The sequence below is a fragment of the Mastigoproctus giganteus genome, chromosome 3, assembly GCF_048544385.1.
Source record: "Mastigoproctus giganteus isolate SK-2022 chromosome 3, ASM4854438v1, whole genome shotgun sequence".
NCBI lineage: Eukaryota > Metazoa > Arthropoda > Arachnida > Uropygi > Thelyphonidae > Mastigoproctus > Mastigoproctus giganteus.
The window spans coordinates 208994568-209018251 of NC_143577.1; the positions used below are offsets into that span (position 1 = coordinate 208994568).

The following is a 23684-nucleotide window of genomic DNA, read 5'->3' on the forward strand; positions in this document are numbered from 1 at the left end:
ACTTAAAGAAAAATTAAGCAATTAAACTTGAACATCAACTAGATATTTCAGCCTTTATTTTATGCCTTTCCTGAGTGGTATGAAGAATCAGAGAATACATTGCAAATTGGGATATTAGGAAAAAATATCTATATTAAAACTGATCACATGTAGCACTTTCTTTTTACCCTTGAAACTAATTATTTCTTAGTATGCTCTTGAGAATGCATAGATGTGCACCTCAGCATAGACCTTGTTGCCTGGGAGACCAGATTGCTTACATTATGCTCTTCCGGCTAGACGTTTCTAGTTGAAGGTTGCTTAACCTGGGTGGTAGTGGTATTATTATCATGGGAACTGGAAAGAGAACCGCAGCAATGTTATTTTTATCAATTGAAAGCACATTATATTCTATTGGTTCTTTTGTAATGCTGGATGCACAAATGACTAGAACTTATATCATTATGGAATTAAATATCTTATCATGTGTAAAAAACTGTAGTGGTGAAAGTATAATGGTGTGTAGAGTATTTTTGTGGCACCTGTTAGGACTCCTAATACTAGTGGATTAACATATGAATGTTATAACCAAATTGCTGATTAGATCAGTTTAGAAGAGCAAAGTTTCTTCTAGGAGGATAATAATGCCATGTCATATGGTCTGGATAATTTACAAAGTCCCAGATAGTCCAGGAATGTGATGATGACCTTACCATACTTCATGTTGGCCCACTTAGTCACCAGATATCCAGCCACAATTGAGCGTCTGTGGGATGAAGCAGAACATGCTGTTCATGGCTGCCATCTGGTGTGAGATAACTGAAGTATGAAATAAAGTTTGCATGGGCCAGCCAGCATCATTATGTAATACTTTCAGCACTTTGCAGAGGCCATCTGCCAATGACCTGAGGCTATTCTACAGACTAAAAGAGGTACTATTTCTATTAGGTTGTTTTACTTAATAAATTGGCAACTTGGTGTATAATTATTGTAGCAAATATGTAGTATTATTGTTATACTTAAAATAGTTTCCGTGGCAACTGAGGTATGAAATGAAGACCAGCATCCTTGTGGAATAGAAAAGTATTGAAGGTATAGTGCTGTAATTTAATTTAATTTTTTAACCAAAATTATGTCACGCCAAAAGAGCAAATCACACCAAAATTATTTGGTCAATAATTTTTTAACCAAAATTACGTCACACCAAAAGTTCACTACACTGAACCACCAAATCATGTGGTTCAGTGCAGTGAAGATACATTTACTTTTGAAGAGGCAGGGGAGATATCAGGATATCTTCATCAAAGTGAAAAGAGGCATGGTGTATTCTTTGAGTGGGCATCTCAACATATTTCTGCCTACAATTTTATAAGATTTCAGTTATGTTGTTTCTGTGAATTCATCATCCAGTGGTTAATGCTATGGTTCTCACTGATCCAGTTGGGTTCTGTCAATCTTATTTTATTCTACAAAGAGCAACAGGATGTTAAATTATATTAGACTGTTATAATTTTTATAACCCTCTTTTATTCTGAATTTTTTTGTCCTCTTCTCTTTCTTAGACTGTAAATCAATTGTTAATCAGGTTGGCTGGATAGCTAATGACAGTAATCAAGGTAAGCTACTGCAACAAGATCAAGAAAAATTAGGCTGATAGGCTAAGAAATGACAGTTGAAGTTTAATATTGACATATGCAAGGTGTTGTATATGGGAAGCAGTAATCCCAGATTAGCATACCAACTGTGTGGTACTACACTCAGCATAGAGGAAAATGAAAAAGACCTGTGGTAATTGTGCAATCAGATATAAAGTTCTCTGAACAGTGTAGACAGGCTGCCACAATAGCTAATGGGATTTTGTCAATGACGTATAGGAATTTTGCTAGCAGAGATAAGGAGGCGATTATCCATTTGTACAAGGCCATGTTTAGGCTGCATTTTGAGTACTGTATACAGGTCCGGAAGCCTCATTTTAGGAAGAATGCCATGTATTAAAATCATTCAATCAATAATAGTCATAGAATAAATTATTAGAAAAAAGTGAAAGAAAGATGTGATACACAATAACATGTTACAAGTTATATCAAGAAAATGAAATAAAAAATGTTTCGCTTAAGCAGTTTGTTACAGGAATATTAGCCTGACTGTCACACCCATGCCATTGTCTCACCCTCCCCTCCCCTTTTTGATTTTAGTATACTATTTTCTTTGGTAGTCTACCATCTAGCATTTGTTTTACACTCAATCCATTTTGTTCTCATTTTTTAAGAATTAAGGAATCTAATTAGAATGTTTTCACTTATGAACACTATAGGTAATTTTTTTCTTATTATTTATATATATATAGTTTGTTAATTATTATTGTTTTTTTATAGTCGTTAATGTGTGGACAACAATTCATCATCAGCCACATAAAAAGAATCCAACTTTTCAGTGGAGAGGAACTGGAGATATTTCATCACCTCAGGAGAGACCATCCTCCCAACCAACTAGCCTTGCCCAGAAATGTGCGAAAGCATCACAAAGCCAGACTCAAAGTCAGACTAGGTTTCATCCACAGAGTCAGCTAGTTAACCAGAATGTTGGGCCTTTACTTCGTTCAGCTCAGCAGCCTGGATCTGTTGCTATTACTATTGGTGCTCAGCGTGGTCTTTCAGCTCCAGTACAAAGTTCTGTGTCACATCCTTCATCTCCAAAATTAACACCACCTTTACACAGAAGTGATGACGTAAGGTAAGTTGTGTATTTCCATTCTGTATTAAATTAAAAATATTCATGGTTATGTAACAAGATTAAAAGCAAAATATGAAGGGGTGATCATTTAATTCACGGACTGGTGCAAGATTTTATGTTTACCACACGAAGTTCCCATAACTGCCACTAGAGGCACTCTCCCTGATTGCTACTGACAGGCTGTGTGTGTGTGTGTGTGTGTGTGTGTGTGTGTGTGTGTGTGTGTGTGTGTGTGTGTGTGTGTGTGTGTGTGTGTGTGTGTGTGTGTGTGTGTGTGTGCGCTTGCGTGTGTGTGTGTGTGTGTGCATGCCAGTACCTGTCGATCTAGTGTTGTGTGAAGAGTTTTTTTAGCCACATGTCACTGATAATCATTTTGAAGCAAGTATCGTGTTGGACATACAGATTAAACAATGATGTGTGATTCGTTATGGTGTCAGATGGGGCTTAAATGCATCGGAAATAATTAAAGAGATAAATGAAACATATGGTGTTGAGTGTCTTGGTAGGATGGCCATATTTAAAAATCACACAAGCGATTCAGTGAAGGCCGTGAGTTTGTTGCAGATGACTCAAGACCTTGTCAGCCTTCCTCCTGAGCAAATCGCAAAAGTCCAGGAAATCCTGAATGAAGACAAGCAAATTACACTTCGTGAATTAGCTGTTAGAATGTCCATTTCAAAAGGATAGTGCTCACAGTATTGTGAACGATCACATAAAAATGTTGCGAATCTGTGCCCACTGGATTCCACACAATTTGACTCCAGAACAAAAAAAAAAAGCAAAAAGTAGACTTGTGCAAATAAGTGATGAAACAGAGTCAAAACTTCTTAAATTGAATAGACTTGTGAAACTTGGATTTTCACTATGATCCAGAGAGAAAACAACAGTTGAGTGAGTGGAAGCATTCTGATTCGCCAAGACCTAAGAAATTTCGAGCTTCTCATTTGGCATAAAAGGCATTACACATTTTGTGCCTCGTGGAACAACTATGAATAAGGAAGCATACTCTGAGGTTCTCAGGATCAAACTTTGCCATGTCATTCATGAGAAATGTCAAGAACTTTCCAGTGTGAAGTGGTTTCTCCATCAAGAAAATGCCAGGCCCCATATGGCTAATATTGTGCAGCCAGCGATCACTACCATAGGTGCCGAGGTTCTCCCCCTTATTCACTGGACTTAGCCCTTTATGATTTTTTCCTGTTTCCACATCTGAAGAAAGCTCCGACCTTGCATTTAATGCGTGAGTACAACTTGGCGAAAGTTTGTAAAGTTCAAGGGAGAGTATTTCGAGGAGGAGAAATCCACAGAAGATTCAGATGATGACAATTAAGACAAGGTCTTGCACCAGTCCGCAAATTAAATGATCATCCCCTCATATATTCATATGAGCCTGTAACAACTAAAATATAGATTGTTTGCTAATAATTTGTCTAATTCTTCCTTAAATTTATTCAGGCTACCCACCTCCACAACAGTAAATGGAAGTTTACATTCAATCACTCTATGGCTGAAAGCAAAATTTCACACATCTATCCCACAAACAGCCCTTTTCAATTTAAGTTTCCATACCCTTATGCATATTGTCTGAGTAAGAGTTAGGATTCTATCCATATTTAATTTATTCAATCCATTTAAGGCCTTAAACACCTCAATCAGGTCTCCTTGCAGGTTCCTAGTTTCCAAATGCTGCAGAGTGCAGAAATGAAATCATTTTATGGTATGAGTGTCCTTTTGTGTTCCGGAGTAATCTTGTTTCTCTTCTCTGTACCCATTCCAACAGATCTGCATCCACCCTAAAATAAGGCTTCTAGACCTCAGATGAGGCCTAAAATTAAAAATACTATACACTTAGTATACTGGAAGTGACCACCTGGGTGGTCTCCAGTATACTGACGTAAGCAGAGGTCAGGGTATGGTGTCCACACTATACAGTGAGTGCCTCCCATTTGTGTTACCAGATACTAGATAGATGACTCTCATCTCATACCAGTGCAATACCACCACTTTGCCTATTGGAGGTTTTAAGAGGTGCAAAACCCATATTTAGTTTCCAGCAATGCCCCATCTCTTCTTTCGTGCAGTATAATTGATATCTTTCAAGGCAAAATCCAGTCTTCCTTACATTTCAAGGGTACAGTTCTAAAACGGTGTTTGCAAGTTAGCCAGTTGATAGTCTATCAGATGAAACCTATTGGTAACTCCCTAGGAGGCATCTAAATCAGCTATTTATAATAATCTCACTGCCTCTACTCTGCCAGATAGCAGATGGAGGGAATTCGAGTGGTGTGTAGGGGGTATATATGCCCCCTTGCTGTGTATATGTCATATTTAAAAATTTCATTACTTCATACATGTTCCCCCCCCCCACACACACCTTTTCTTTTCTACTGAATACATCATGAATTGGCAAACTAATAGAACAAACTTATCTGCAAAAAGATCTATACCTCCTAATTACTTCCTAATTCATTTCACAAATATATATGGTATCAGTACCAATTTCAGTGATGTCCATTTCCACTTAAAGTCTGCCAAGCCCCACTTACTTTTTCTGACAAAATCCAAATTATTATTTGGTTTGACCACTGCTTATCTTGCTTGTTGTACTAATTATTCACTGTACAATTCCTTTCATTTCAAAAATGGTACTTGTGCATATATCTGTACTGATTTTCCCTCTCAGAGACTTGATAATTTGGAATCGCCTCTTTTCGATCTTAAAATCTCTCTACCCAGTTCTGCCAAATTCATGCTTTGCCTCTGTTCATCTCCTAATTCCACTAATCACTTGGAACTCTTGACTTCTTCTCTTTGAAGCTTGACTTTCTCTAGCCCAACTTTCCTGACAGTGAAGTAATTTTCCTTGACAATTTTAATGTTCACAACTTAGGCTGGCTTCAGTTTTCTAGTCACATGGACCCAGATGGTCAAAATGCTGAGACTTTTAAAATTACTAAAGACCTCACACAGACTCTTCATTTACCTACTGGAATACCAGACAATCTCAACTACAACCAGGAGCACTCTTGATCTTTTTCTTACAAACAACCCTTCCAAGCACCTGGTTGAGGTAAGTGGTTCTCTGTGAACCTCAGATCACAACTTAGTAGATGATCTCTTCTCCAATGGAGCCATTTTCTTGTGGCCATTCTCAGCCTTGTGTTGTTTGGCATTACAAGAATGCAAAATGGGATGATCCGCGAGATTCCTATTATTATTTTCTTTGGTTAGATTACTGTTTTAAATCTTCTGATGTTTTGCTCAGATTGCGTTAGTGAAATTATTCTTGTAGGAATGAAATCCTTTATTTCTTTCTTTATCTGAATCTTAGTTTTCCATTAAATGTGCTAAGGCTGTTTAAGATAAAAAGTGTTGCATATTGCAATTGGCTTGTATCCAAATCTCTAAGTTCATTTCCTGCTTGCATAACGCTCGCAACAATTGTGAAGCAATTATTAATCGGTTCAAACTAGATTTTGAACAGGCTAAGAGGAGAAAACTTGCTTCTTGTCCAAATGGTAGCTGGGCAATTTTGTCTCTTGCCAAAGCTATTGGCCACAACTTTTGTCCATCTGTACTCTCATATCTGTTAAAACTCCATACTCCTGCCTCAGCTAAAGATAAAGCTGACCTGCAAGCATCCTACTTTTCTTCTAACTCTTATATTGACGATCTTAGAAAACCACCTCTTTTCATTTCCATTGCACTCCACTCAATGTCAAAGGAATATTGAACAATCTTGAAGACAAGAATGCTTCAGGTCTTGATTGTATTTCTCTACTTGTTCCCAAAACCTGTGCTTCTAAGCTTACTCCTCTGTTGGCTTTTTACACTTTCTTATTCCACTGGTGGTTTTCTTTCTGCTTGGAAATTTGCTCATAACCAGCCAATTTGTAAAAAGGGTGAGAATTCCCTTCCATCCAATCATTGTTCCATTGTGTTTCTACTCTTTCTAAAGTAATGGAGAAATCCATTAACCACCAACTCCTAAACTATCTTGAAACTTTCCATCTGATCGATGACCACCAGTATGGATTCTGTCAATGTCATTCCACTGGTTACTATGGACATTATGTTACTCATCTATGGACAAACTCAATGGAAAAGTTTGATGAAACTCAAGAAGTTGCTGATGACATTTCAAAGGCTTATGATTAAAGTTTGGCATAAAGGTCTTCTAGGCAAGCTTGCATCTTATGGATTGATGACTGTTTTTTGTGATTAGGTATCCAGTTTTTTTTCTCTGACCACTTACTGCAAGTGATGGTAGATGGCTCTGTGTCTTCTAACTCTTCCACTAATGCTGTTGTTCCCATAGTTTCAGTTATCTGAACCTTGCGTTTTCTCTTTCACATTATTACTTTTCAGCATACTTTTCTTCCAAACAACTGCTCACTCTGTACAAATTGCAAATTTGCCATACCATGGAATATTGTTCCCACTTTTGGGGCAGTGCCCCCAAAACCTCTCTCAGGCTTCTAGGTTCCATTCAAAGATGGCAGTTAGGTTAATTAATGACCCATCTCTAACAGTCTCTCCACTCTCTCTCTCTGTCTCTTAGACGTTCTCTTTCTATTGCATGCCTTTTCTATAGATACTTCCATCGGCATTGTTCTTCTGATTTGGCTTCTTTAATTCGTACTCTCTCTCTCTCTCTCTCTCTTCCAAACCAGTTCAAACATATGCCACAACCAGTCAGCATCATTTTACTGTCCAACTTCAAACTCACAGAACCAACTTTTCTTCTTCCCTACATATCCCTTCAACTTGTGTTTTCTGGAACAAACCTCCCTTTGTATTTATTTCCTGAAAATTACACTACAGAAATTGAGGGCTAATGTCAACAAGTTTGTCAACTTGTTTCATCTTCTCACCCTTAAACCCATGCAAAATATTAGGTTCTAATACTTTTCGTGATTGGATTTTTCATAAAAAAAAAAAAAAAAAACTTGTAAAAACTTTTAATGAAAACCCCAAATCTGTGTTTGGGGTTTTCATTAAAATAAAAAATTACTTAAGGCCTAACAATTACCTCCTTGTTCTTGTTGACAGAACCCTATGAGTTGTTCTAGTGCTGATCAGAGATACACCACCCAACTTTATGTTATTCTGGGATTACTGATTCTTATATTCAAACTCACAGAACCAACTTTTCTTCTTCCTTACATATCCCTTTCAAAAAATACTTTGTATTTTTTGAAAGGAATGGGTGTTTATAGACATTTTACAATCTGCTTTATTATGCCTAACTTTTTTGAGGCTTGATTTGTACTTACTGTATGTTTCTGTCTCCTGATCATTTTTGATCATCTGATGCATTTTTCTTCTCTGTCACTAGTCTCATCAGTGCAATCACATCCATTTAGGTTGAAACCTTGAATAGTATCTTTTAGTTGGTATGAAAAGCTTGGCCACTTGGTTCCACTGAAAGTAATTTAAGAACTGTCTAAGACCATTGTAGTCACTTTAACTAAGCAAAATCCTTTCCTTCCGCCCTCAGCAATAGTTATATCTTAAAACTGAATCTCATATCAATGCACTGTGATCACGGCCACCTAGTGGTTCTTTTATCTGCAGATTCTCGATGCATAAAGAGTCACTGCTGATAATCAGATCAAGAATATTACTTTCTCTTGTTGCTTCGCTAATATGCTGGTGTAGAAAACAATCATCCAATAAATTGAGAAATGTTCTGCTACTGTATGAATGACCAGCTTGCAAGTTCCAGTCAATATTTGGAGAGTTAAAATCCACTGTTATACTACATTCTGATTTACTGATCTGCTGTATTTGTCTGTATAGTTCATTATACTCATCATATTCATGTTGCCTGTAACATCCTTCTGCCCTTCCCCCCCCCCCCCCCCATTGCTGATGATCACATTAAACAGACTCAATATTACTTCCACCTATGTCAGTAATGAGCCAAACATGGCTTGCAGGCCGCATGCTTAGCTTTACAAGTAGCCTACAATCTTAACAGAAAATATTAAAATTGATGAATAATTATACAGGGTGTCACTTTTGAATGTCCCTGATTTTAAATGTCTTGCAAAAGAAAACTCTGTGCACTAGGAAATATTAATAACTTTTATTGGAAAAGAAAACTCAAACAGTTTATAATAAAAAAAAAACCAGCATGTGTACTCTGTACACATGAAAGATGTTTCATTTTATGTGAAAACATCCTTGGCTTGGATGAGGTTAAAGGGTTGGGTCTTCATAGTCTTTATGTCTGCAGTTGGAAATTCTAAGAGAAGTAACGGATAACTTTCTGGAGTGTACCATTTTACATCATTTTCATACCATAAATGATCACAGATATGACAAACAGCTCCAAATATATTTTTAAGAAATTGTGGTTCAAATTCTTTACAGAAGTTATGGTCATGTTCGATGTTCTTGCAAATGATTTCATGCTCAACTACTGTTGAAACTTGTGGAGGGTCTACAACAGGCAGTTGAGCTGAAATTTGATTTTGTTTCTTTTTGGATGATGCAATCGAAGCTGGTTGTTGCAGTATACTCTCTCTAGCTGGTACAGAAATCAATTGAAAATCCTTGAGTAAGATTTTCTGGATCAAAATCGTCACAAAGTTCATGAATGTAATTTCATGATTTTGATGGTCCAGCTTCTTGATGAGAAGTTGATGTTGATGTCTTCAAAACCTTGAGAAGCAGATTTTAGTAAACTCTGCATTTTTTTTTTTATCCTCTATGTTTTTGAACCCATTCTTTTGTCAACATGGGAGGTTTCTTCGGTGGTTTTGAAGCTTATATTCTTGTATAATATTACTACCCATTACTAACCCTACCAAATCAACATTAGTGACTTAGTTTAGCATCATTTAGGAAGTGACGTCATTTTCCATCTCTTAGTATGAACAGCATTAACACTTTATTCTCACATCCACTACTTACTCTACCGAATGAATGTTAATGGCTGAGTTAGCATCGTTAGTGCCATTTAGGAAGTGACGTAATTTCTGTAAGAAAATTTTCATTACCAATTGGTTTTGCTTTAGTCCGAAAGGCGCCTCCGTAGCCAGGTGGGAAGGAGCAGCAGTGCGTAGCATACGCTTCTTGATTAGACCGGGGTTCGAGCCCGTCACCACCAAATACGGAGGATGCGGAAAGGTCAGGGAATGACCACCGCATATTCCCGGAGCAATATGGCCTTAGTTGCTAATGCTCCTAAAAACCAAATAAACAAACAAACAAACTTTAGTCCGAAAAAGTATTAGGTGCCACCAAAGATGTTTTCACATCAATAAGTCAGGAAACTTCTGAAGGAGCTCTTGTGCTGCAATGAAGAATGTCCAAACAATACTCGATTTCAGATTAGGTTTGCTCCAACACATCTGCACTGATGGTGGCAGTTGCTTGCATGATGCATGTACATAAGATGGCAATGTTAGACACCTTGATGGAATAAACCAACTCTTTCATGTAGCCCCAGAAGAAGAAATCTAAGGGAGTTATGCCAGGTGAATGAGGAGGCCATGGTATTAATCCACGTTGCCCAATCCAATGGTCCAGAAACATGTTCAGAGTAGTGTGAACCTGCAAGCTCCACTGAGGCAGTACTCCATTGTGTTGAAAGATTGTTGAGCTCTAGGTAAGCAAGCTGAAGAAATGCATATTGTTCCAGCATGTCTAAGTATGTGATTCCTGTAACAGTATCCTCCAAGAAGAAGGATGATCCGATAATTATGTCCTTCATAAGACCACACCGCACATTCACTTTTGGGCTGTCTTGAATGTGCTCTTGGATACAGTGTGGATTTTTCAAAACCCCATATTGGAACATTGTGTTGGTTAGCTTTTCTCTAAATATAAAATGTTGCCTTATCAGAAAACAACATGACTCAAGAAATCATGGATTTGATCAATGCAATTAAGAATATCACTAGCAAATTTTTGTTGCTCCGGTTTGTCATTTTGCTTGATTTCTTGAACCATTTGCAATTTATAGGTGTACAAACATAGCTGCTTGTGTATGACCCTGTGCAGAGCTGCACGGAACATATTCAATGCCCTTGATGCATGCCTGATTGATTTCCAGGGGCTAGGAACAAAGACAGGCACTATACCTCTTCAACTCACTCTCCTCAGATTCCTTTATGACCCCCTCCATGTTGCTTCTGCCTGCTATTAGTATTCAAAAATTTCCTGTACGATCTCTGTATAGACTTTGGGTCAGGTGCATCTTTATCAAACACATGTCTAAATTGTCTTTGAACTGTGCAACGGATTTGCTCCCTGCAAACCACACCACTGCCTGTGCCACTATTTTTTACACAAACGACAGCAGTGCTGCAGCCTCGGTCACAGTGTATTTCAAAACATCAACAATGAAATTTGACCATAACCCCCTCTACTGGCTCCCACAACATTGCCATATGTACAACAATCGAATTTTAACCAACTTTTAAAATCAGGGCTGTTCAAAAGGGACACTATGTTATTGATAATATAACTGATACTTTTAATGTGAAAATATAAATCAAAATTTTCATCTCTCTCAACTATAACTATCACAGTATTTGGGTTCTGGACAACAAAACGGGCATGTAGATATAAGCCCTTTCAAGATTCGAATGCCATAAAATTGGACAAGTGCCTAGTTTTATGGAATTGGCTTGGTTTTTTCCTTCTAAATTTGCCCTTGTGCCAAAAAAGATTGCTCATCACTGACCTGTGTCAACTGGACATGCCTTAGAATCCATGTGCTTGTTAATCTAGATCGTAACTTCTCTCCACCTCCTGCCTTTCCTGTAAATGTTATACTCTCCATGTTTGAATTCTACAGCCCCTATGTGTGAGTGGCACCATGTTTCTGCTATCCCTGCAATGACTACATTTTATGACCTAACTGATACTTCAAACTTGAGAAATTTATTTCCTATACTCCGCATTAATATACAAGCAGGTATGTGCACACCTATTTTTGCTCCTAATAATATTAATACACAGTAACCCTGGCACATTGGGATAATCACCACCTTCCTGCTTGCAACATTCCTTTTTCTATCACTGACAAAACCACATCAGCTGTCCCTGCAGCCTGTCTGCACTGCTCAGGGGACTTCATCAGTGACTGCACAATTACCTTCAAAGTCTTTTTCATCTTCTGTTACCGTGAGTAGTACTACACGGTTGGTACATTAATCTGGAATCTGCTGCCCATATGCAGTACCTTGCATGTCACGTTGCACTTCAATCAGCCCATCTGCCAAACTTTTCTAGATCCTGTTGCAGCAGCATACCATCATTACTGTCAACCATGCTGCCTACCTTTGTATCGTCTGCATACTGAGGCATTAAGCCTAATATACCTTCATCAATATTAATAAATATAGAAAACAACAGATGGTCCAGTACTGAACCTTTGGAGGGACCTCACTAATAACATTAGTCCACAAAGAGTAATGTTCATTGATAACTACTCTCTGCCACTTCAACTAGTCAGCTGTCTCCAACTCAACCATCCCTTTATCTATAGCAATAACTTGCCCTTAATGCTACAGTGCTCCAATTTGCACAGCAGTCCATATCAAAATCTTTCCTGAAATCCAAGTATATGATATCAGAATTATTTTTGCATCTAGTTCCTTTTATTACTGCATCATAGTGTCTGATTAAATTAGTCAGGCAAGATTGACCCTTAATAAATCCATGCTATCTCTGAAGTAAAGCTGCAGTCCTGTTTAGATGGGCCTGCATTATTTCTTTAATCAGCAACTCCATTATTTTCCCTGCAGCACAAGTTAAGCTAGCAAATCTGTAATTATTCATATTAGCCTTTGATACCCCTTTGTGAACGTTGGATATATTTGCATATCTCTAGTCCATAGGGACCTTCCCTGAATGTAATGATGCTCTCATAATTATACTATGGTTTTGCTAGAAATTAGATATCAACTCAGCATTCTAATGGGCATCTATGACAGCTTTAGGTGTAGGATAGATGCCCTCGAAGAAATTAATATGAGGGACCCTTTGAGCTCTCAGCTGCCCAACTCAACGGCAGAGCTCATTCCTGTGCATCTGGCAACAGCAGCAATCTCCAAGCCAGAATGTGCTGGTCCCAAAGGAACTAGTTATTGTTGGTGACTCTAGTGTCAGGGAGACGGGTAATATATTATGTAAAAAGGATAGATCGAATAGGACCAGGGTATGTCTGCCAGAGGCAAAAGTTGATAACGTTGTGAAATATATATCATCTTTTAAGGGCACAAAGGGTGATATTGTTGTACACGTTGGCACCAGTGACGTTAAGAGTAGGAGATCTGTAGATTTACTTAACAAGTACAGGTCCATGTTGCAAAAAAGTCATGAGTTAGGGTTAAATTTGAAAGTGTCTGCAATTCTGCCCAGACATGATAGGCGGGAGTACATGATGAGAGCCTTGTCAATCAGTTCGGCCCTGGAGGTAATGTGCAAGGCTTGTGGGGTAGAATTTTTTTTGGTCTGTGCTTGTTAACAGGAGAGACTGCTTCGGCAGGGATGGGATACACTTATATAGAAAGGATGCAAGAATATTTGCTGATGCTATTGAGGCAGCAATAGCGTTAGGTGGGTCCGAAAACTGCTAGTTTGGGGGGGGATTCACAGACCAAAAGGTTAAATGTAGCTGCAGGCAGAGGTGAAGATGATTCTTACACTACTTCTATTAGAACAAGTAGCGGCCTGGAGCGAGGGGTGCTGGGTGTTTCAGGGACTGATGGCAGTGATTGTGAAACAGATGGGTATATTGGATATGTTAGGGTAACTAAGAATAAGAATAGGTACATGTATACTTGCATGTATACCAATGCTAGACGTATAGTAAATAAATTTGATGAATTTGAAGTGTTGGTCAAGACATCAAAGGCAGATATTGTTGGGATACAGTGGTGTCACACAGATATTAGGAATATAGAATTGGAATTTAGGGAGTACAATGTGTACAGAAAGGATGGATAGGAAGGGAGGAGGGGTTATGCTGTTAATTAAAAAAAACATGAAATCAAAAGAAGTGCATCCAGTTGATGTAGATGAACAGTGCACTGTTGAGTTTGGTGTGACATAAGCATAAAAAATAGTTTGGTGTGACATAAGCATTGGGAGATCAAAATTGAGAGTAGGAGTGTGTTATAGGCCTAATGATTCGAATGAATACAATGAACAATTGTACAGAGAAATAGAGTAGGTGTGGGCTAGTAAATCAGAATGTCTTATAATGGGGGATTTTAACTTTCCAGATATTGACTGGAACTTGTGGATTGGTCACTCGCACACTAGTAAGACTTTTGTGGGTTTATTGGATGATTGTTTTCTACATCAGCATGTTCGGGAGACAACTAGAGGGAGTAATACTCTTGATCTGGTTGTCAGCAGTGATCAGTTGTGTATTAAGAATTTGCAGGTAAAGGAACCACTAGGTGGCAGTGATCACAGTGTACTGATGTGGGATTTACTTAAAGATATAATTACCATCAGGGGTAAAGGAAAGGGTTTCTGCTTCCGTAAAGGTGACTACAGTGGTCTCAGACAGCTTTCAAATTCTGTACAGTGGGATAAACTGACGATGTTACCAACAGTAACTTCTAAGTGGGAAGCATTCAAGGAATTAATCGTGGAAGCATTCAAGGGAGTAATTGCTACTAAACATTTCATACCGTTTAATAGCGATTAATGGCGGAAAAGAAAAATGCATGGGATCCATATAAATTATCAGGCGACACAGAAGCTTATGGCAGATATAAGCTAGTCTGTAATAAAGTCACAAAGGAGGTTAGGCAGGCGAAGGCAGAAGATTACAAGAAATCTTTGGCAAAGGATGCTAAGAAAAACAGCAAGGATTTCTTTACTTATATAAACTCTAAAAGGAAGGGGATTAATTAAACTGGTCCACTTGATGTCGATGGTTTGACTGTTGATGATCCTGCACAGATAACAAACAAACTAAATTAGTATTTTGCATCTACATTCACACATGAGGAGTTATTAGGGATTGAAAATGCCAGAAGGTTATCAAATTGTAGCGGGGTGCTTAATGATTTTATAATAACTGAGAGCAAAGTGGAGGAAAAATTGTTGAAGTTAAACATAAGAATGGCACCTGGTGTGGATGGAATCTATACAGTTATATTAAAGGAGGTGGCAAAGGAAGTAAGCAAGCCCTTAGCCATAATTATGAGAGCATCCTTGGACTCAGGGGAGGTCCCCACAGACTGGAGATGTGCAAATGTATCCCTAATTCACAAAGGGGATCGAAGGGTGACACGAGTAATTACAGACCAATTAATTTAACTTCTGTTCCGTGTAAAATAATGGAGTCATTGGTTAAAGATGCATTGCAGGATCATCTAGAGAAGACTGCAGCAATAATTCAGACACAGCATGGGTTTGTTAAGGGAAAGTCTTGTCTGACAAATTTGATTGGATATTATGATGTGGTTACAAAGGAACTGGATGCAAAAAATAATTTTGATATCATATACTTGGATTTCAGGAAACGTTTGCACTGTTGCGCATGGAAGACTACTGTATGAATTGGAGCAGAATGGTATTAAGGGTAAGTTATCTTATCAAATATTTAAGTAAGTTATCAAATATCTTCTTTCGTCTTCTTAACCTCAAACTCAAGCACGGTACTAAGTACTATAGGTTCTAATATCTCTCGTGTTTCGGGTTCACATAAAAAAAAAAAAAAAAAAGTTGCTACAACGGATAACAGGATGGTTGAATGGGAGAAGACAGAGGGTGGTAATCAATGGGTTCTGCTCTTCGTGAACTAATGTTATTAGTAGAATCCCACAGGGTTCGGTGTTGGGCCCACTGTTGTTTTTTATATTTATCAATGATATTGATGAAGGTATATCAGGCTTAGTGTTGAAGTTTGCCGATCATACAAAGGTTGGCAGGGTTGTTAATGACAGTAATGGCAGTGTGCTACTGCAACAGGATCAAGAAAATTTGGGAAGATGGGCTGAGAAATGGCAACTGAAGTTTAACATTGACAAATGCAAAGTACTGCATATGGGTAGAAGTAACCCCCAGAGGAACTTACCAACTGTGTGGTACTACACTTAGAGTGGTAGAAAATGTAAAAGACCTGGGAGTAATTGTGCAGGCAGATATGAAGTTTTCTTAGCAATGCAGACAGGCTGCCAGAGCAGGCCATGGGGTTTTGTCAATGATATACAGGAATTTTGCTAGCAGGGAAACGGAAGTGATTGTCACTCTGTATAAGGCAATGGTCAGGCCACGCCTTGAGTAATGCATACAGGTCTGGAGGCCTCTTTTTAGGAAGGGTGTAGATTTGCTTGACCTTGTAAAGAGAAGGGCAACAAGATTGGTGAGGGGAATGAAGGGGTCCTCTCACCAAGAGATGCCTAAGTTCTGCAAATTGCAGTGGATGGAAACCAAGCACCTGCGAGCTGATCTGATTGAGGTGTATAAGGCCTTGAATGGGTTGGGCACGCAATTCTGATGGGATTCTTCCACTTGTTCAGATTATGAACCTAAGGGAGCATAAATTCCAATTGAGGAAAGACAGCTGTAGAATAGATGTGTGAAAATTTGCCTTTAGTCAGCGGGTGGTTAATTGCTGGAACAAACTTCCGTCTGTTGTGGAAGTTGATAGGTTAAATAAATTTAAGGAGGAACTGGACAAACATTTAGAGGGAATGGTTGTGTGAGATTTTTTTTTTCTTTTTTTTTGGCTGATGCTACATAAGCTCATATGTTTGCTTTATTGAATCACATGCCACGATTACTATTATTATTACTTAGCTACTTTGCTGCCTTCTTTAATATAACAAGATAGATCCTATCCATTTCAGGTGCCTGTTTTACATTTAGATTCAGTTTCTCTACCAGTTTCCTCTTGTTTATCACAGAACTATTATCTCTCTGTTTAACTTCTGGCATTCTTTTCCCTAAAGAATCCCTCATGTGTGAATGTAGATGCAAAATACTTAATCGATTTGTCAGCACCTGGACAGGATCAGCAGCAGCAGTTAAACCATTGATATTAAATGGACCGATATGATTCATTCTAGTGTTTCAAAAGTAAAAAAAGTCTGCTGCTTTTCTTTGTGTCCTTTGCCAAAAACGTCACACAATCTGGCTTAGCTTGTGTAATCTCCTTTGTGACCTGATTGCAAACTAATTTTTATCATCCATAATCTTCTTCTTTATTACCTAATAGTTTTTATATATCAGGCGTATAAATTATTGGGTGATATAGAAGACAAGATAGTGAAGATAATTTACAAAGAGCAGTATTTAAATTAAACCAAATGACAGAAGAATATAAAGTTAAAATATCAACAATGAAAACTAGAACAATGGTTTTTAAATGGAAAAATATGGTGAGAACAAAAAATAGTTATAGGCAATAAAATATTAGAACAAGTAAAACATTTTAAATATCTAGGATGTGATATAACTTATGATGTCGAAGAAGATATGAACCAGAAATTGGCAAAATTTCAAAATATATGTGGAACAATAAAAAGAACTCTGGCTAAGAAAACAAGGAAAGAAACATAATTGAAATTTTACAAAACAATGGCAATACCAACACTTCTTTATGGTTCTGAAACATGGATACTGAAACAAAGAGACATTAATAGAATACAAGCTGCAGAAATGAAATTTTTAAGATATGTTAAAGGATGTACAAAATTAGATAAAATACCAAATGTAAATATTAGAAAGGAATTAAAGATTTACACAAATAATGGAAAAATTATAGAATATAGACAAAGATGGAAAGAACATGTAGAAAGAATGGAAGATAATAGATTCCCTAAATTAGCTTATACATATAGAGTAAAAGGAAAAAGAGACAGGAAGACCAAAGAAAAGATGGACAGACCTCTTTGAGATCGGAACAGGCGGATCGCCTAATCCATGAAGGAAGATAAGATAATAAGATATAGAAGACAAGACACCATTCGTTTTACTTCTGTCACAATTCTCATTAGTTCACTTGACATTTATTTAGATCTAAGCCTTGAGCAGTATTTAGTTGGTATGAAAAGCTTAATAGTTTTGATTACTTTCTTGTTGCTTCCCATTTAGAATTTTCTGTTGGTAACATATACAGTATACTAAAAACAATAAAAATATATACAAGATTAGATACATTAAAATCAAAGACGTAACTTTCAAAGTGGTGTGTGCTGCTGCATCAATCAAACAGTGCATTTAATAGCAAGCTTGTCATGTGATTGGAGGAATGAGAATATGATGCTCACAAAAAAAAAAAGAAAGAAATAACTAATCAGGCTTTTTAATGTATCAGGTTTTTAAAGTAGGACGTGCATGCTTTGCTGAAATGTTAAGAGATTTAACTTAAAGATTTTGTTATACAGTTGTCTTTTTTGATTTTTTTTAATTGTGAATATATGAAATATTAATGTGATATATGATTTTTTTTTTTTTTTTTACTGTTATTATAAATCTTTTGTTATATACTCGTATGTTGTGTTGAATTTGTGACTGTACATACACCCCAGTTTCCTTGACATAAGCAGAATGTTAGGGAAGTTGTGGTCATGAATTTGAGGTGTTGCATCACAAAGATTTATTTTTTTGTACTTATCTTAGTTTTGTAACTTCACCTTAGCATTAGCATTAGTAGAGGCATATGATGCAAGAAAGCAAGCTTATGCAACATCAGCCAAAAAAAAAAAAAAAAAAACCCCACTTCCACTTCACCCCTCCGTTCATTCGAAATACCTATCCAGCTGAGCCTTAAATTTATTTAGGCTATCAACTTCCACGACAAGGGATGGAAGTCTGTTCCTACAACCAACTACCCTCTGGCTAAAAGCAAATTTCCGCATGTCTATCCCACATCTGTCTTTCCTCAGTTTGAATTTATGCCCTCTCAGGTGATTATTCTGAACAAGAGGAAGAATCACATACGCATTGAGCATGCTCAAACCATTCAAGGCTTTATACACCACTATCAGATCACCTCACTGGTGCCTAGTCCCCAGACACTGTAATTTGCAAAACTTAAGCCTTTCTTCGTAAGAGTACCTTTTGTTCCATTCACTAATCTTCTTGCCCTTCTCTGTACTCTTTCCAGCAGCTCTACATCCTTCTTGAAATGAGGCCTACAGACTTGTATACAATACTCAAGGTGTGGCCTGACCATTGCCTTATACAAGGGAATAATCACCTCTTTATCCCTGCTAGAAAAATTCCTGTATATCATTGACAAGACACCATGAGCTACTCTTGCAGCCCGTCTGCACTGCTCAGAGAACTTCATATCTGCCTGCACAATTACCCCCAGGTCCTTTTAATTCTCTACCACTGTCAGTGTAGTACCACAGAGTTGATATGTTGCTCTGGGGTTGCTGTTTCCCATATGTAGTACTTTACATTTTCATTTGCCACCTCTCAGCCCATCTGCTCAACCTTTCCAGATCCTGTTGCAGCAGCATAGTGTCAGCAGTGTCCTTAACAACCCTGCCAACCTTTGTATCGTCTGCAAACTTGGACATTAAGCTTGATATACCATCATCAATATCATATATAAATACAGAATACAACAATGGACCCAACACTGAACCCTGAGGGACTCCACTAATAACATTAGTCCACATTTGAGCAGTATCCATTGATTATCACTCTCTGTCTTCTTCCCCTCAACCATCCCTTTATCCATAGCAGCAATTTGCCTCCAATGCCACACTGCTCCAATTTTTGCAGCAGTCTTCCATGTGCAACAGTATCAAAATCCTTTCTAAGATCCAAGTATATAATATCAAAGTTATTCCCTGCATCCAGTTCTTTTGTGACTGCATCATAGTATCCAATCAAATTGGTCAGGCAAGACTTCCCCTTAAAAAACCATGCTGTGTCTGAGCTATAATTGAAGTCTTGTCTAGATGAGACTGCAGTGCTTCTTTAACCAGTGCCTCCATTAATTTTCCTGGAATAGAAGTTAAACTCAGAGGTCTATAATTACTTGTGTCAGCCTTTGATTCTCCTTTGTGAATTGAGGTCACAGTTGCACATTTCCAGTCTGTGGGTACCTCCCCTGAGTCCAAGGAAGCTCTCATAATTATGGTGAAGGGTTTGCTTACTTCCTTTGCTGCCTCCTTTAATATAACTGGATAGATCCCATCCACCTCAGGTGCCTTTCTTGTGTTTATCTTCAATAATTTCTCCTCCACTTTACTCTCAGTTATCACAAGATTCTCTAGCTTACTGCCAGAGTTGAATACACCTCTGGCATTCCCCTCGCTGAATAACTCCTCATGTGTGAATGTCGATGCAAAATATTCATTTAGTTTGTTAACTACCTGAGCAGGATCATCAACAGTTGACCCTTCGATATCAAGCGGACTAATCTGATTCATCCCCTTCCTTCTAGAGTTTACATAAGTAAAGAACTCTTTGCTGTTTTTCTTTGCTTCCCTTGCCAAAGATTTCTCATAATCTGCCTTTGCCTGCCTAATCTCCTTTGTAACTTGGTTACAGATCAACTGGTATCTATCATAGGCTTCTGTGTCACGTGTTAATTTATATGTATCCCATGCATTTTTCTTCTCTGTCATATGTCTCATTAGTTCATCTGACATCCATTTAGTCCTAAACCTTGAACAATATTTCTTAGTTGGTATGTAAAGCCTGGTAGCCTCCAAGATTAGTTCCTTGAATGCTTCCCATTTTGAATTTGCTGTTGGTAACATCTTCAGTTGGTCGCACTGTATAGAATTTAAATACTGTCTCAGACCATCGTAGTTGCCTTTACAAAAGCAATAACCCTTCCCTTTACCCCTGATGGTAGTTACCTCTTTGAGTAAATCCTACTTCAGCCCCCTGTGATCACTGCCGCCTAGTGTGCAGCTTCTTAATGAATGAAGAATCACTACTGATAATCAGATCAAGAGTATTACTCCCTCTAGTTGCCTCCTGAACATGCTGATGTAGAAAACAATCATCCAGTATATCCACAAAAGCCTTGCTAGTGTGTGAGTGACCAATCTACAAATTCCAGTCAATATCTGGGAAATTAAAATCCCCCATTATAAGACTCTCTGATTTACTGGCCCACTCTATTTCCCTGTACAATTTCTTATTATACTCATCAGAGTCATTAGGCCTATAGCACACTCTTGCTCTCAATTTTGATCTCCCAATGCTTATGTCACACCAAACTGACTCGACACTGCATTGTCCAGCGATGTCGACTGGCTTAACTTCCTTGGATTTTATGTTTCTTAACTAATAGCATAACCCCTCCTCCCTTCCTATCCTGTCTATCCTTTCTGTAGACATTGTACTCCCAAAATTCCAGTTCTGCATTCCTTATATCTGTGTGACACCACGTCTCTGATATCCCAACAATATCCGCCTTTGATGCTTTGAGCAATACCTCAAATTTATCTACCAAACTCCTAGCATTGGTGTACACGCAAGTATACATGCACCTCTTTCTATTCTTAGCTACCCTAACACAACCCATGTGTTTACTTGTACAGCAATGACTCCCAGCAGTCTCTGAAATATCCTGCATCTTGTTTTTCAGGCTTCTGCTCATTCCAATAGAAGCAGTGCAAGAATCACTTTCACCTCTGCTAGTGGCTACTGTTAATCTATTAGTCTTTGTATCCCCCCCCCACAAGCTAGCAGTTTTCCAATCCACCTAACACTGCTTCGATAGCATCAGCAAATATTCTTGCACCCTTTCTATGTAACTACCTGTTACATATATCTTTCATCTGTGATAATTACTACATCTATCACTGCGAACACTAGGCAATAAATGGATATTGGTTAACTGAAGTATTTAAGATTGTGCACTTTGCAATGTCATCCTTTCTTTTAACAATATAAAGGATACGTTGACAAAAATATGATTTTTGAAATGCATCAATGTAATAGAGCACTAACAGGTGACAATATTCAACAATGACAGGCATATTTAAATGTTATGAGTATGGGAACGTGTTGTATGTTGTAAACCACTCAGTATATATATATATTTTTATTTTATTTTATTTTATTATTTTATTTTTTTCAAAATTAAGAATATAGTAAGTTGTTGAATAAAGATTGTTTGTTCTTTATTTTTTAATATTATTTAAATATAAAAAATTTTTAATTAAAAAAAATTAATAAAATTAGTTATATTAAAAAAGTGATGCAAGCAGGTGAGTTGGCATATTGTGTACACCAGTAGTGAAAGATCTGATTTTTTTTATGCCCATGATGATGAAGATTATAAAGTCCAGACTATAATGAAGGAATGCTAAATTTCATGTGGTCATCATTTTAAGGGTTTTTTTTTTTATTTTTTTTTTATTTTGGTTTCAACATTTACCAGCATACCCTACTTGATTAAATTAACTTAAAATAATTTGCAACAATTTAATAGTTATGATACTGTGTTTATTTTTCTTATAGACTTTATGCATCTGGTGGAGAAAACTACCAGCGGATTGGAAGTCCAATGCAGCAGATGTCAGCACTGGAAGCTGGCCCTTCATTGCGTTCAAGTCCTTTTACTGAAAAGAGATCTCAAGGGCAAGGACTTGCACATCACCAACTTCTTACTCATATCGAGGCTGGTCCTACTAGACATTTAACAAATATATCACAACAATTACAATCACATAATGTAGAATTGGGTCTGTCAAGGCAGCAATTAACAAATGCAAGCCACCAACAGTTGCAATCTAAAATGCAAGCAAGTTCATCTAGAACATGCCTTACTTCTGGTCACCCACAAGCACAGTCCCATATCACTGAGGCAAGCTCTGCAAGAACAACGTGTATAGCTCAGCATTTCCAGTCTCATATTGCAGAAACAAATCCATGCAGGCAGCAGGTAGTGACATCTGAATTGGGACACCAACAGTTACATTCACAGGCAAGTGAAGGTGGAGCTGGTAGACAGCAGACTGTAGGACATCATTTACAATCCCAAACTGAAGTAGATCCCTCAAAACAAACAAATTTTATGCATCAACAGTTACATGCTCATGTCGTAGAAGCTGGTTCTTCGAGACAGCAGTTGCCACAGTCTGGTCTTGGACACACAACTGATATTAATCCTTCTAGACAGCCGACATTAGGACTTCAACAACTGCAGCCTCTTACTGCAGATAAGAGTTCCTCAAGACAGTCTTTACCTTCACCTTTAAATCAGCAGCAATTACAACAAGCACATATTTACGTTAATCACTTTATAGCCCAAACTAGTACTGAAAGAGAAAGGCAAATGTGTGATAAATACACAGAAGGTAAGGAAAATTATTTTTAAGTTATTAACTCTCAATCGGTGGTCTTCAAAATCTGGTCATCATCCTCTGGGGAAACTGGGATATTTTAAGAATCATGGAGGCTCTGAATATAAAGAGATAACTGAGGAACCCTTTTCTCAGTGGAGAGGGACTGGCTCTTTGTCCTTGAAAGCTCTAATGTAGCTTGTCCTGTGCTTTTTAATCAGTTTATTTTTATTGTTTTTAGCATGATATATTTTTTTGTGCTTTTATTTATACAGTTGTGATATATAGTGATATTGTATTTTAATCTGTATTTTGACTGATGGGAAACCAAATTTATCATGAAATTATTATGAACTGTCTTATGTTTGAGATTGAATTTTCTATCTCATCTATGGAAAGAGGCAATATTTTTGATCTTTACATTTCAGAGATCACCTTTGATTGAAAAAGATTTAAATGTGATAGTACAGCTGTTAATTAAGCAAAATGTGTTTATAGAGGGGGGGAGGGGAACAGTGTGACTCAGCCATTTGTAAACTTGTTCAACCACATCAAGATAAGGAATTCTGTTTAAGTGTGAAGTTCTGTAAATAAGGGTTAGTGATTGTTGATATAAATCATTAGACAAATGAATATTATGAAACTGCAGATGCCACCATTTTTCTTTATTCACCCATGTATTCTCGAAATGATGCATTATTTCCCATTACCTCTAATAAATTT

General features: G+C 37.5%; 1 protein-coding gene across 2 annotated transcripts in view; it reads left to right on the plus strand.

Annotated features, from left to right (window-relative positions):
* Window positions 1-23684, plus strand: part of sav (scaffold protein salvador) — a 105329-nt gene that overhangs the window by 18002 nt on the left and 63643 nt on the right. For both annotated transcript variants that reach the window (XM_090370839.1, XM_090370840.1), the window contains exons 3-4: window positions 2355-2712; window positions 22138-22976. In XM_090370839.1, coding sequence (XP_090226965.1) covers window positions 2355-2712; window positions 22138-22976 — 1197 coding nt within the window. The remainder of the gene's footprint in view (window positions 1-2354; window positions 2713-22137; window positions 22977-23684) is intronic.